The 15,359-nt window shown below is 48.6% G+C and overlaps 1 protein-coding gene across 1 annotated transcript in view; it reads right to left on the bottom strand.

The window, feature by feature from the left end:
- Positions 1–15,359, bottom strand: part of MYO7B (myosin VIIB) — a 501,657-nt gene that overhangs the window by 167,227 nt on the left and 319,071 nt on the right. The window contains exons 20-23 of the mRNA XM_063915865.1: positions 5,621–5,705; positions 5,247–5,465; positions 5,031–5,156; positions 4,726–4,926 (exon numbers count right to left, since the gene is read on the bottom strand). Coding sequence (XP_063771935.1) covers positions 4,726–4,926; positions 5,031–5,156; positions 5,247–5,465; positions 5,621–5,705 — 631 coding nt within the window. The remainder of the gene's footprint in view (positions 1–4,725; positions 4,927–5,030; positions 5,157–5,246; positions 5,466–5,620; positions 5,706–15,359) is intronic.

Here is a 15,359-nt window from a genome sequence, read left to right as displayed (position 1 = left end):
GCAGTGTTTGGAATTGGTAATGGCAATCTTGTACCACCAATCTGAGGTACTCCTGGTGAGGATGGTAAATGGGGACATGTAGGTAAGCATCCTTGATGTCCAGGGATACCATGTAATCCCCCTCCTCCAGGCTTGCAATAACCGCCCTGAGCGATTCCATCTTGAACTTGAATTTTTTTATGTATGTGTTCAAGGATTTCAAATTTAAAATGGGTCTCACCGAACCGTCCGGTTTCGGTACCACAAACAGTGTGGAATAGTAACCCCGTCCTTGTTGAAGTAGGGGCACCTTGACTATCACCTGCTGGGAATACAGCTTGTGAATTGCTTCTAGCACAGCCTCCCTGCCTGAGGGAGTTGTCGGCAAGGCAGATTTGAGGAAACGGCGGGGGGGAGACGCCTCGAATTCCAGCTTGTACCCCTGAGATACTACTTGAAGGATCCAGGGATCCACCTGTGAGCGAGCCCACTGATCGCTGAAATTTTTGAGGCGGCCCCCCACCGTACCTGGCTACGCCTGTGGAGCCCCCGCTTCATGCGGTGGACTCAGAGGAAGCGGGGGAAGAATTTTGATTCTGGGAACTGGCTGACTGGTGCAGCTTTTTCCCTCTTCCCTTGTCTCTGTGCAGAAAGGAAGCGCCTTTGACCCGCTTGCTTTTCTGAAGCCGAAAGGACTGTACCTGATAATACAGTGCTTTCTTAGGCTGTGAGGAAACCTGAGGTAAAAATTTTTTTTTCCCCAGCTGTTGCTGTGGATACGAGGTCCCAGAGACCATCCCCAAACAATTCCTCACCCTTATAAGGCTCTATGTGCCTTTTAAAGTCAGCATCACCTGTCCAGTGTCGGGTCTCTAATACCCTCCTGACAGAATGGACATTGCATTAATTCTGGATGCCAGCCGGCAAAATATCCCTCTGTGCATCCCTCATATATAAGACGACGTCTTATGTTCGCAAAATAGTATCCCTGTTTGACAGGGTTACAGACCACGCTGCAGCAGCACTATCTGCAGGTCTCAGTCTAGTACCTGAGTGTGTAAATACAGACTTCAGGATAGCCTCCTGCTTTTTATCAGCAGGTACCTTCAAAGTGGCCGTATCCTAAGACGGCAGTGCCACCTTTTTTGACAAACGTGTGAGCGCCTTATCCACCCTAGGGGATATCTCCCAGCGTAACTTATCCTCTGGCGGGAAAGGGTACGCCATCAGTAACTTTTTAGAAATTACCAGTTTCTTATCGGGGGTACCCACGCTTTTTCACACTTCATTCACTCATTTGATGGGGGAACAAAACACTGCCTGCTTTTTCTCCCCAAACATAAAACCCTTTTTTAGTGGTACTTGGGTTAATGTCAGAAATGTGTAACACATTTTTTATTGCCGGGATCATGTAACGGATGTTCCTAGTGGATTGTGTATATGTCTCAACCTCGTCGACACTGGAGTCAGACTCCGTGTCGACATCTGTGTCTGCCATCTGAGGGAGCGGGCGTTTTTGAGCCCCTGATGGCCTTTGAGACGCCTGGGCAGGCGCGGGCTGAGAAGCCGGCTGTCCCATAGCTATTACGTCATCCAGCCTTTTATGTAAGGAGTTGACACTGTCGGTTTATACCTTCCACCTATCCATCCACTCTGGTGTCGGCCCCACAGGGGGCGACATCACATTTATCGGCATCTGCTCTGCCATCACATAAGCCTCCTCATCAAACGTGTCGACACAGCCGTACCGACACACCGCACACACACACAGGGAATGCTCTGACTGAGGACAGGACCCCACACAGCCCTTTGGGGAGACAGAGAGAGAGTATGCCAGCACACACCAGAGCGCTATATAATTTTGGGATTAACACTATATTGAGTGAATTTTTCCCAATAGCTGCTTGTATATACAATATTCCGTCTTGAGGAAGTCTCCGTTGCTAGGAGACGAAACGCGTTGACGCCCACTCTCGATACACTTCTCACTTGGTGATACCCGCCGAAAGGACCCAGTCCGCAGCTCAGCATAACCGTGACAGCTTCGGTCACAGCTTTTTGCCGCACGCTGGATTCATCATTGCCGCACGGCTGTACAAACACTGGTCGGGTGAGTTCTGTGTGACCCCCGCTGTGGGGCCTAACACCTGTTCCCAGTAGTTTGTTCACGGCGGCTAAATCCATCTAAATTGAACATTGCTGCTATATTTATAATTAACAAAACCTTACCGGGAAAGACGGCAACTACCAGCTGTAATTATAACAGGAAATAAAGCACACATTATTACTCCTCGTGTATTTCATCTAATGAGGACCCTGTTTCTACACTAACGCAGGAACCAGCACGGGAGCATTAATTACAGATTGCACCTTTCCTTTAAAGAACTATATTAATATCTGAGACTGTGAGACTGTCAATTATCCCTGCGGGAATTACAAACCCAAAATAATACACTGGGACGCCAGTGTTGTGATTTTTTTATTATCACCATTTGAATATAATCATTTAACTGTTTTATTTTTATTCTTATGTTTATTTTTATTTTCAGTTTAGTTTATCTAACAAATTGTAAAACTGTCATTATTTTAATTCATTCTATATGTGGCATACTCTGCTTTAATTGATACCATAAAAGTGTTTTTTTATTATCATTTTGAAGTTGTACTGAGTCTATCTTCTTTGTCCGACTGCACATCTAATTTTTGATATATTGTTTCAAGCGCAAAGCATACTCCCCTCCTTATATACAATATTGCGCCTAAATTTTGTGCCCCCCCTCTCTTTTTAACCCTTTGAGCCTGAAAACTACAGGGGAGAGCCTGGGGAGCTGTCTTCCAGCTGCACTGTGAAGAGAAAATGGCGCCAGTGTGCTGAGGGAGAAGCCCCGCCCCTTTTTCAACTGACTTTCTCCTGCTTTTTCTGGAATACTGGCAGGGGTAATTTTACATCTATATAGCCTCTAGGACTATATATGATGTAGATTTGCCAGCCAAGGTGTCATATATTGCCCTCAGGGCGCCCCCCCCCAGCGCCCTGCACCCTCAGTGACCTGAGTGTGAAGTGTGCATGAGGAGCAATGGCGCACAGCTGCAGTGCTGTGCGCTACCTTGGTGAAGACCGAAGTCTTCTGCCGCCGATTTTCCGGACCTCTTCTTGCTTCTGGCTCTGTAAGGGGGACGGCGGCGCGGCTCCGGGAACGAACACCAAGGCCAGTTCCATGCGGTCGATCCCTCTGGAGCTAATGGTGTCCAGTAGCCTAAGAAGCCCAAGCTAGCTGCAAGCAGGTAGGTTCGCTTCTTCTCCCCTTAGTCCCTCGATGCAGTGAGCCTGTTGCCAGCAGGTCTCACTGTAAAATAAAAAACCTAAAATAAACTTTCTTTCTAGGAGCTCAGGAGAGCCCCTAGTGTGCATCCAGCTCGGCCGGGCACAGAAATCTAACTGAGGTCTGGAGGAGGGTCATGGTGGGAGGAGCCAGTGCACACCATATAGTACCTAATCTTTCTTTTAGAGTGCCCAGTCTCCTGCGGAGCCCGTCTATTCCCCATGGTCCTTACGGAGTTCCCAGCATCCACTAGGACGTCAGAGAAACAATAAAACTGCACTGGACTAGTAATTTACATATAAATATGTATGAGTATAGATATAACAAAGCACAGTAGATACTGGATGTATATCACAGAATACTTGTACCAGATATTCAGATAGCAGTACACTTGTTCTTAACTAATACTGTCTAATACTTAAGTGCCTGTAAATGCACAGCGCTGATGAGACAGGTCTCTTTACAGAGAAGACAGAGCCCTGCAGTCCTGGAGATCAGCCCAGCTAGTAGTGAAGATGGTGCCAAAATCTCTGTCAGGGAGTGACGGAGAGTGAAATGCAGCTCCAGGGCGGGAACACCAGCAGTAGATGGCGCCCGGAGCTGGGGGAGGGGCTACAGGTCAGTGCCTTTTCCCCTATGCTGGTCCTCACCACCGGGTACTGTGGAGCCTATATCAAATGGATTTTAGTAAATCCAACCTGTGTTCCCTTGCCCTGGTGGATATAGTGGGGTCCCTGTGCAATACAGTGTCCACGCCAGCGGAGCGGTCCGTCTCCTGGGACGGCGACCGGGCTGCGATTAACCGGTGGGTCCCACCTGGGGGACCGTCTTACGTCCTCCCTGATGTGCAGCCACGCGATCCTGGAGAGCATCAGCAGTGGTGTGCCTGATGACCGGTGCGCCTCCGCTGCAAGTACCCGGGAACCCAGCCGCGGGAGTATGCAGCACTGCTGGGGTGGTGAATGAGCCACAGCACAGAATGTCAGACTGACATAAATAGTGCTGCGGCCCTTGAAGTCCTCGTAAAAAGCTCTTTTCAGGGCTGCCTAGCGCAGCCCCACCTGTTAGTGACCTGGACTGCAGGCACCAACTTACAAACTGAGCTCCAGTGCCTAGAGGCGGGGTTATAGAGGAGGCGGCGCAATGCATCCTGGGAACAGTCAAAGCTTTAGCCCGTTGGTGCCTCGGATCAAGATCCCACTCTATACCCCGATGTATTCCCTGTGGAATCCCAGTGTACCCTGCTGCAGAAATAAAGAATTACACACGTGAGAGGTCTTGTTACCTTACTTATTGAACCACCCTCGTATTAATGAAAGTTTGACAAATATAGATGTGATTACACAAACTCACTCTTTACACTTCTAAAGCTAAAGAAAGAGGGTCAATTTAAACACATATAGGTCTACTTTGTAGCCCATACCAGAACATCACTGTGGTCCTCATGATAAAGCAGTGGCTGATGTAAAGGCTTTCGTATGTGGGTATCTGTTGCAGATCCTTGAAAGTAAGTAGCAGCAAACTTAGGAAAGGTAAATTCTGCCAGGTAGTCAATATCTTTCTCTGGCTGAAGAGGCAAAGTGTCCAGGTCTATCTCATCCAAAAACAGAGGTGTGTCTAGTTCCTGATGAGAAAAGAGGACAGCTGCTTAGAAATCTGCATTACTAACAAATACCTGTTTATACTGTTTTAACCGTTCCTCCAGCCACTCCAATAACTGCTATTTACCACGTCCGGTAAAAACCCAAACACTTGTTCCACCATAGCCAGGTTTTCCTTCTCTTGTTGTAGGAGAAGATCTTTCTTCATTATTTTCTTTTCTATGGCCAAACCTTGGATTGGGATCTGCACAGCCTGTCATTGAGAAGAAGATACATAAAGTAAATTGAGCATGGCACTTACAAAGAGCCTGACAGTGATGTTTCATAAAGTGATTATTCTTACACTGTTCTTAAATTCCTGGTATTTATTACGAGCCAGAAAGCCTCTGGTATATGTTTGAAGAACCAGAACGGCCTTTTTTTCCTGTGCAAGCCTCTTCCGTAGCAAATAACCCCTGCATCTTGCCTGTAGCTTGGTAATGATTGCCTGAGATTTCTGATACTGCAGACGGAGCTGCCTGCTTCTTATGACTGCTTGCAGCCTTTGGAAACCATGGCGCATCTGAGACAAAGTAAATGATAGGTTAGAACTTCAGAAGAATAGATGTAAAGAGAAGACTTCACATAAATATTCTGTTTCCCATATAAAGCTTTAGCTACTGTACTTCATTGAGCTCAGCAAAGAGAACAAAATGCTTAAACGAGGAAGAACATTACCTTGAGATAGGTTTTCCTGCAGAAGTATCCCCTCCACGCTGCTTGTAGCGTCACTGCAGCCGCTCTCTGTATAAGAAAACGTTTCCTGCAAAGTTAAGGACACAATGTTTTAACACTGTTATTACAGGTAATGTGCTGGCAGCTTATGTTTTTAAGGTTTTCTAAGATAATTATGAGAATAATAAATAAAATAGTTTTTTCTCTAACGTCCTAAGTGGATGCTGGGGACTCCGTAAGGACCATGGGGAATAGCGGCTCCGCAGGAGACTGGGCACAAAAGTAAAAGCTTTAGGACTACCTGGTGTGCACTGGCTCCTCCCCCTATGACCCTCCTCCAAGCCTCAGTTAGATTTTTGTGCCCGAACGAGAAGGGTGCACACTAGGTGGCTCTCCTGAGCTGCTTAGTGAAAAGTTTAGTTTTAGGTTTTTTATTTTCAGTGAGACCTGCTGGCAACAGGCTCACTGCACCGAGGGACTAAGGGGAGAAGAAGCGAACTCACCTGCGTGCAGAGTGGATTGGGCTTCTTAGGCTACTGGACATTAGCTCCAGAGGGACGATCACAGGCCCAGCCATGGATGGGTCCCAGAGCCGCGCCGCCGGCCCCCTTACAGAGCCAGAAGACTGAAGAGGTCCGGGAAATCGGCGGCAGAAGACGTCCTGTCTTCAATAAGGTAGCGCACAGCACCGCAGCTGTGCGCCATTGCTCTCAGCACACTTCACACTCCGGTCACTGAGGGTGCAGGGCGCTGGGGGGGGGCGCCCTGAGACGCAATAAAAACACCTTAGATGGCTAAAAATACATCACATATAGCTCCTGGGCTATATGGATGCATTTAACCCCTGCCAGTTTTTCCTTAAAAAAGCGGGAGAAAGGCCGCCGAGAAGGGGGCGGAGCCTATCTCCTCAGCACACAAGCGCCATTTTCCCTCACAGCTCCGTTGGAGGGAAGCTCCCTGGCTCTCCCCTGCAGTCCTGCACTACAGAAACAGGGTAAAACAAGAGAGGGGGGGCACTAAATTTGGCAGATTAATAATACAGCAGCTATATAAGGGAAAAACACTTATATAAGGTTATCCCTGTATATATATAGCGCTCTGGTGTGTGCTGGCAAACTCTCCCTCTGTCTCCCCAAAGGGCTAGTGGGGTCCTGTCCTCTATCAGAGCATTCCCTGTGTGTGTGCTGTGTGTCGGTACGTTGTGTCGACATGTATGAGGAGGAAAATGGTATGGAGGCGGAGCAATTGCCTGTAATAGTGATGTCACCCCCTTGGGAGTCGACACCTGACTGGATGGTCGTATGGAAGGAATTACGTGATAGCGTCAGCACTTTACAAAAGACTGTTGACGACATGAGACAGCCGGAAAAACAGTTAATACCTGTCCAGGCGTCTCAAACACCGTCAGGGGCTCTAAAGCGCCCGTTACCTCAGATGGTCGACACAGACCCAGACACGGACACTGACTCCAGTGTCGACGGTGAGGAAACAAACGTATTTTCCAGTAGGGCCACACGTTACATGATCACGGCAATGAAGGAGGTTTTGAACATTTCTGATACTACAAGTACCACAAAAAAGGGTATTATGTGGGGTGTGAAAAAACTACCCGTAGTTTTTCCTGAATCAGATGAATTAAATGAGGTGTGTGATGAAGCGTGGGTTTCCCCCGATAAAAAACTGCTAATTTCTAAAAAATTATTGGCATTGTACCCTTTCCCGCCAGAGGTTAGGGCGCGTTGGGAAACACCCCCTAGGGTAGATAAGGCGCTCACACGCTTATCAAAACAAGTGGCGTTACCGTCTCCGGATACGGCCGCCCTCAAGGAGCCAGCTGATAGGAAGCTGGAAAATATCCTAAAAAGTATATACACACATACTGGTGTTATACTGAGACCAGCAATCGCCTCAGCCTGGATGTGCAGTGCTGGGGTGGCTTGGTCGGATTCCCTGACTGAAAATATTGATACCCTGGACAGGGACAGTATATTATTGACTATAGAGCATTTAAAGGATGCATTTCTATATATGAGAGATGCACAGAGGGATATTTGCACTCTGGCATCAAGAGTAAGTGCGCTGTCCATTTCTGCCAGAAGAGGGTTATGGACGCGACAGTGGTCAGGTGATGCGGATTCCAAACGGCATATGGAAGTATTGCCGTATAAAGGGGAGGAGTTATTTGGGGTCGGTCTATCGGACCTGGTGGCCACGGCAACGGCTGGGAAATCCACCTTTTTACCCCAGGTCACCTCTCAGCAGAAAAAGACACCGTCTTTTCAGGCTCAATCCTTTCGTCCCCATAAGGGCAAGTGGGTAAAAGGCCACTCATATCTGCCCCGGGGCAGAGGAAGGGGAAAAAGACTGCAGCAGGCAGCCTCTTCCCAGGAACAGAAGCCCTCCCCCGCTTCTGCCAAGTCCTCAGCATGACGCTGGGGCCTTACAAGCGGACTCAGGTACGGTGGGGGGTCGTCTCAAGAATTTCAGCGCGCAGTGGGCTCACTCGCAAGTGGACCCCTGGATCCTGCAGGTAGTATCTCAGGGGTACAAATTGGAATTCGAGACGTCTCCCCCTCGCCGGTTCCTGAAGTCTGCTTTACCAACGTCTCCCTCCGACAGGGAGGCGGTATTGGAAGCCATTCACAAGCTGTATTCCCAGCAGGTGATAATCAAGGTACCCCTCCTACAACAGGGAAAGGGGTATTATTCCACGCTGTTTGTGGTACCGAAGCCGGACGGCTCGGTGAGACCTATTTTAAATCTGAAATCCTTGAACACTTACATACAAAGGTTCAAATTCAAGATGGAGTCACTCAGAGCAGTGATAGCGAACCTGGAAGAAGGGGACTATATGGTGTCTCTGGACATCAAGGATGCTTACCTCCATGTCCCAATTTACCCTTCTCACCAAGGGTACCTCAGGTTTGTGGTACAGAACTGTCACTATCAGTTTCAGACGCTGCCGTTTGGATTGTCCACGGCACCCCGGGTCTTTACCAAGGTAATGGCCGAAATGATGATTCTTCTTCGAAGAAAAGGCGTCTTAATTATCCCTTACTTGGACGATCTCCTGATAAGGGCAAGGTCCAGGGAACAGTTAGAGGTCGGAGTAGCACTATCTCAAGTAGTGCTACGACAGCACGGGTGGATTCTAAATATTCCAAAATCGCAGCTGATTCCGACGACACGTCTGCTGTTCATAGGGATGATTCTGGAAACAGTCCAGAAAAAGGTGTTTCTCCCGGCCAGGGAGTTATCCGAGCTAGTCAGGAACCTCCTAAAACCAGGCCAAGTGTCAGTGCATCAATGCACAAGGGTCCTGGGAAAAATGGTGGCTTCTTACGAAGCGATTCCATTCGGCAGATTCCACGCAAGAACTTTTCAGTGGGAGCTGCTGGACAAATGGTCCGGATCGCATCTTCAGATGCATCAGCGGATAACCCTGTCTCCAAGGACAAGGGTGTCTCTCCTGTGGTGGTTGCAGAGTGCTCATCTTCTAGAGGGCCGCAGATTCGGCATTCAGGACTGGGTCCTGGTGACCACGGATGCCAGCCTGAGAGGCTGGGGAGCAGTCACACAGGGAAGAATTTTCCAGGGCTTGTGGTCAAGCCTGGAGACATCACTTCACATAAATATCCTGGAGCTAAGAGCCATCTACAATGCTCTGAGCCTAGCAAGACCTCTGCTTCAAGGTCAGCCGGTGCTGATCCAGTCGGACAACATCACGGCAGTCGCCCACGTAAACAGACAGGGCGGCACAAGAAGCAGGAGGGCAATGACAGAAGTTGCAAGGATTCTTCGCTGGACAGAAAATCATGTGATAGCACTGTCAGCAGTGTTCATTCCGGGTGTGGACAACTGGGAAGCAGACTTCCTCAGCAGACACGACCTCCACCCGGGGGAGTGGGGACTTCACCCAGAAGTCTTCCACATGATTGTGAACCGTTGGGAAAAACCAAAGGTGGACATGATGGCGTCCCGCCTCAACAAATAACTAGACAGATATTGCGCCAGGTCAAGGGACCCTCAGGCAATAGCTGTGGACGCTCTGGTAACACCATGGGTGTACCAGTCAGTGTATGTGTTCCCTCCTCTGCCTCTCATACCCAAGGTACTGAGGATCATAAGAAGGAGAGGAGTAAGGACTATACTCGTGGCTCCGGATTGGTCAAGAAGGACTTGGTACCCGGAACTTCAAGAGATGCTCACAGAGGACCCGTGGCCTCTACCTCTAAGAAAGGACCTGCTCCAGCAGGGACCCTGTCTCTTCCAAGACTTACCGCGGCTACGTTTGACGGCATGGCGGTTGAACGCCGGATCCTGAAGGAAAAAGGCATTCCGGATGAAGTCATCCCTACCCTGATCAAAGCCAGGAAGGATGTAACCGTACAACATTATCACCGTATTTGGCGTAAATATGTTGCGTGGTGCGAGGCCAGGAAGGCCCCTACAGAGGAATTTCAACTGGGTCGTTTCCTGCATTTCCTACAAACAGGACTGTCTATGGGCCTAAAATTAGGGTCCATTAAGGTTCAGATTTCGGCCCTGTCGATTTTCTTCCAAAGAGAACTGGCTTCAGTTCCTGAAGTACAGACGTTTGTCAAGGGCGTACTGCATATACAACCTCCTTTTGTGCCTCCAGTGGCACCTTGGGATCTAAATGTAGTTTTGGGATTCCTAAAATCACATTGGTTTGAACCACTTTCCACTGAGGACTTAAAATATCTCACATGGAAGGTGGTAATGCTGTTAGCCCTGGCTTCAGCCAGGCGTGTCTCAAAATTGGCGGCTTTATCCTATAAAAGCCCTTACCTAATTTTTCATACGGACAGGGCAGAATTGAGGACTCGTCCTCAATTTCTCCCTAAGGTGGTTTCAGCATTTCACTTGAACCAGCCTATTGTGGTGCCTGCGGCTACTAGGGACTTGGAGGACTCCAAGTTGCTGGACGTAGTCAGGGCCCTGAAAATATATGTTTCCAGGACGGCTGGAGTCAGAAAATCTGACTCGCTATTTATCCTGTATGCACTCAACAAGCTGGGTGCTCCTGCTTCTAAGCAGACTATTGCTCGCTGGATTTGTAGTACAATTCAGCTTTCACATTCTGTGGCAGGCCTGCCACAGCCAAAATCTGTAAATGCCCATTCCACAAGGAAGGTGGGCTCATCTTGGGCGGCTGCCCGAGGGGTCTCGGCTTTACAAATTTGCCGAGCAGCTACTTGGTCAGGGGCAAACACGTTTGCTAAATTCTACAAATTTGATACCCTGGCTGAGGAGGACCTGGAGTTCTCTCATTCGGTGCTGCAGAGTCATCCGCACTCTCCCGCCCGTTTGGGAGCTTTGGTATAATCCCCATGGTCCTTACGGAGTCCCCAGCATCCACTTAGGACGTTAGAGAAAATAAGAATTTACTTACCGATAATTCTATTTCTCATAGTCCGTAGTGGATGCTGGGCGCCCATCCCAAGTGCGGATTGTCTGCAATACTTGTACATAGTTATTGTTACAAAAATCGGGTTATTATTGTTGTGAGCCATCTTTTCAGAGGCTCCTCTGTTATCATGCTGTTAACTGGGTTCAGATCACAGGTTGTACGGTGTGATTGGTGTGGCTGGTATGAGTCTTACCCGGGATTCAATATCCTTCCTTATTGTGTACGCTCGTCCGGGCACAGTATCCTAACTGAGGCTTGGAGGAGGGTCATAGGGGGAGGAGCCAGTGCACACCAGGTAGTCCTAAAGCTTTTACTTTTGTGCCCAGTCTCCTGCGGAGCCGCTATTCCCCATGGTCCTTACGGAGTCCCCAGCATCCACTACGGACTATGAGAAATAGAATTATCGGTAAGTAAATTCTTATTTTTTTTAATGTACGACTTACAATACAAAATTTGACGGAAAAAAAAGAAACAATCAATAAATCCTTGATTCACGAAAGAAACTAGATGGAGGAATAACATTACAATGATGTTATTGACACAGATATTGTATATATTGTCATGTGTTAATGTGGGCTTGTGAGATCATGGAAAATATTCTCCTTAATGCTCTGGTCAGCATGTGAAGAGATAGCCTAGCCAGAACAATGCTGTTTATATGGCTGCTCAGATTCTGATTAGAGCATGCCTCACTTGAGAGGTGAAGTTTGGGAACCACTGCTCTAAGACCTGGAACAGATCTTTGGATTATTTTCTACCAGTTCCTATTAAACACATTGCTTTTCATCTTTGCCAGCTCTGTGCCTCCCTGCACCCAGGCATACTCAGGTACCATTGTTCTGGTTTTCCTTCAGTGATTGGTGCTGTGTATAGTCTATTATTTAGCCAGCTTGCCACTGCTTGTTGGAAAGGAGGAGGTGCAAGCTGTGATTGATTAGCCATTGGTGAGGGATGGAGAGTGGTGGATCAGCCATGGGCTATCCTATGAGCTTTCATGCTTATGCAGTAAGATGGCTAATCTTTGAGAAGGAACCAGTAGGGCTTACCATTGATGATTTTTACCCATCATATAGTACCCATAGATGGTTAAGCCATTGATGTTTGGTTCCTGTCAAGCATAGACAGTGTCCACAGCCACCACTAACTGCAGCCTCCACTAACCATTGGGGGCTCCATACCAATGTTCATGATCAGTGGGTCTCCACTGATGGTGAAAACACCTATGCCATTAGTTGCTAACCATTGACAGTCAATGACCATCCACTAGTGCAGGGGTGGGCAATTAATTTCTATAGAGGGCCACATGAAAAATCTGAACTGTGTTGGAGGGCCGAACCAATGATAACTTGAACTTAATTATGCTCAATATTAATGTTCTCCCATTATAAAAAGCAGCAAATTATATTTCTCTAACGTCCTAGTGGATGCTGGGAACTCCGTAAGGACCATGGGGAATAGCGGGCTCCGAAGGAGGCTGGGCACTCTAGAAAGATTTATGACTACCTGGTGTGCACTGGCTCCTCCCACTATGACCCTCCTCCAAGCCTCAGTTAGATCTTGTGCCCGGCCGAGGTTGGATGCACACTAGGGGCTCTCCTGAGCCCTTAGAAAGAAAGTATAGATTTAGGTTTTTTATTTTCAGTGAGACCTGCTGGCAACAGGCTCACTGCAGCGAGGGACTAAGGGGAGAAGAAGCGAACTCGCCTGCTTGCAGCCGGATTGGGCTTCTTAGGCTACTGGACACCATTAGCTCCAGAGGGATCGACCGCAGGCCCAGTCCTTGGTGTTCGGTCCCGGAGCCGCGCCGCCGTCCCCCTTACAGAGCCAGAAGCAAGAAGAGGTCCGGAAAATCGGCGGCAGAAGACATCAGTCTTCACCAAGGTAGCGCACAGCACTGCAGCTGTGCGCCATTGCTCCTCATGCACACTTCACACTCCGGTCACTGAGGGTGCAGGGCGCTGGGGGGGGGCGCCCTGAGCAGCAATAAAAACACCTTGGCTGGCAAAAATACCACAATATATAGCCCCAGAGGCTATATATGTGGTAAATACCCCTGCCAGAATCCAGGAAAAAGCGGGAGAATAGGCCGCGGAAAAAGGGCGGAGCTATCTCCTGCAGCACACTGGCGCCATTTCTCCTTCACAGATCCGATGGAAGGAAGCTCCCTGGCTCTCCCCTGCAGTCTACACTACAGAACAGGGTTAAAACAGAGAGGGGGGGCCCTAAATTCAGGCGCAGTATAAATTATATAAAAGCAGCTATAGGGGACATAACTCAGTTAGTCCCTGCATTATATAGCGCTCTGGTGTGTGCTGGCATACTCTCACTCTGTCCCCCCAAAGGGCTTTTGTGGGTCCTGTCCTCATTGGAGCATTCCTTGTGTGTGTGCGGTGTGTCGGTACGGCTGTGTCGACATGTTTGATGAGGAGACTTATGTGGAGGCGGAGCAGATGCCGATAAATGAGATGTCGCCCCTGTGGGCCGACACCAGAGTGGATGGATAGGTGGAAGGTATTAACCGACAGTGTCAACTCCTTACATAAAAGGCTGGATGACGTAACAGCTATAGGACAGCCGGCTTCTCAGCCTGCGCCTGCCCAGGCGTCTCAAAGGCCATCAACGCTCCCTCAGATGGCAGACACAGATGTCGACACGGAGTCTGACTCCAGTGTCGACGAGGTTGAGACATGTACACAATCCACTAGGAACATCCGTTACATGATCCCGGCAATATAAAATGTGTTACACATTTCTGACATTAACCCAAGTACCACTAAAAACAAAGGGTTTTATGTGTGGGGAGAAAAAGCAGGCAGTGTTTTGTTCCCCCATCAAATGAGTGAATGAAGTGTGAAAAAGCGTGGGTTTCCCCGATAAGAAACTGGTAATTTCTAACAAGTTACTGATGGCGTACCCTTTCCCGCCAGAGGATAAGTTACGCTGGGAGATATCCCCTAGGGTGGATAAGGCGTTCACACGTTTGTCAAGGTGGCACTGCCGTCTTAGGATACGGCCACTTTGAAGGTACCTGCTGATAAATAGCAGGAGGCTATCCTGAAGTCTGTATTTACACACTCAGGTACTAGACTGAGACCTGCAGTCTGCTGCAGCGTGGTCTGTACCCCTTTCAAACAGGGATACTATTTTGCGAACATAAGACGTCGTCTTATATATGAGGGATGCACAGAGGAATATTTTGCCGGCTGGCATCCTGAATTATTGCAATGTCCATTCTGTCAGGAGGGTATTGGAGACCCGACACTGGACAGGTGATGCTGACTTTAAAAGGCACATAGAGCCTTATAAGGGTGTGGAATTGGTTGGGGATGGTCTCTGGGACCTCGTATCCACAGCAACAGCTGGGATGAAAATATTTTACCTCAGGTTTCCTCACAGCCTAAGAAAAGCACTGTATTATCAGGTACAGTCCTTTCGGCTTCAAAAAAGCAGGCGGGTCAAACGAGGGAAGAGGAAAAAAGCTGCACCAGCAGCCAGTTCCCAGAATCAAAATTCTTCCCCTGCTTCCTCTGAGTACACCGCATGACGCGGGGGCTCCACAGGCGTAGCCAGGTACGGTGGGGGGCCGCCTCAAAAATTTCAGCGATCAGTGGGATCGCTCACAGGTGGATCCCTGGATCCTTCAAGTAATATCTCAGGGGTACAAGCTGGAAGTCGAGGCGTCTCCCCCCCGCCGTTTACTCAAATCTGCCTTGCCGACAACTCCCTCAGGCAGGGAGGCTGTGCTAGAGGCAATTCACAAGCTGTATTCCCAGCAGGTGATAGTCAAGGTGCCCCTACTTCAACAAGGACGGGGTTACTATTACACACTGTTTGTGGTACCGAAACCAGCCGGTTCGGTGAGACCCATTTTAAAATGGAAATCCTTGAACACTTACATAACAAAGTTCAAGATGGAATCGCTCAGGGCGGTTATTGCAAGCCTGGACGAGGGGGATTACATGGTATCCCTGGACATCAAGGATGCTTACCTGCATGTCCCTATTTACCTTCCTCACCAGGAGTACCTCAGATTGTGGTACAGGATTGCCATTACCAATTCCAGACACTACCGTTTGGACTGTCCACGGCACCGAGGGTGTTTACCAAGGTAATGGCAGAAATAATGATACTCCTTCATAAAAAGGGAGTTTTTATTTATCCCATACTTGGACGATCTCCTTATAAAGGCAAGGTCCAGGGAGCAGTTACTGGTCGGAGTAGCACTATCTCAGGAGGTGCTACAACAGCATGGCTGGATTCTGAACATTCCTAAGTCACAGCTGGTTCCTTCCACTCGCTTACTGTTCC

This window comes from Pseudophryne corroboree, chromosome 4, assembly GCF_028390025.1.
Source record: "Pseudophryne corroboree isolate aPseCor3 chromosome 4, aPseCor3.hap2, whole genome shotgun sequence".
NCBI lineage: Eukaryota > Metazoa > Chordata > Amphibia > Anura > Myobatrachidae > Pseudophryne > Pseudophryne corroboree.
Note: the sequence above shows the minus strand (reverse complement) of the source record. Positions and strands in the feature narration are given on the sequence as shown.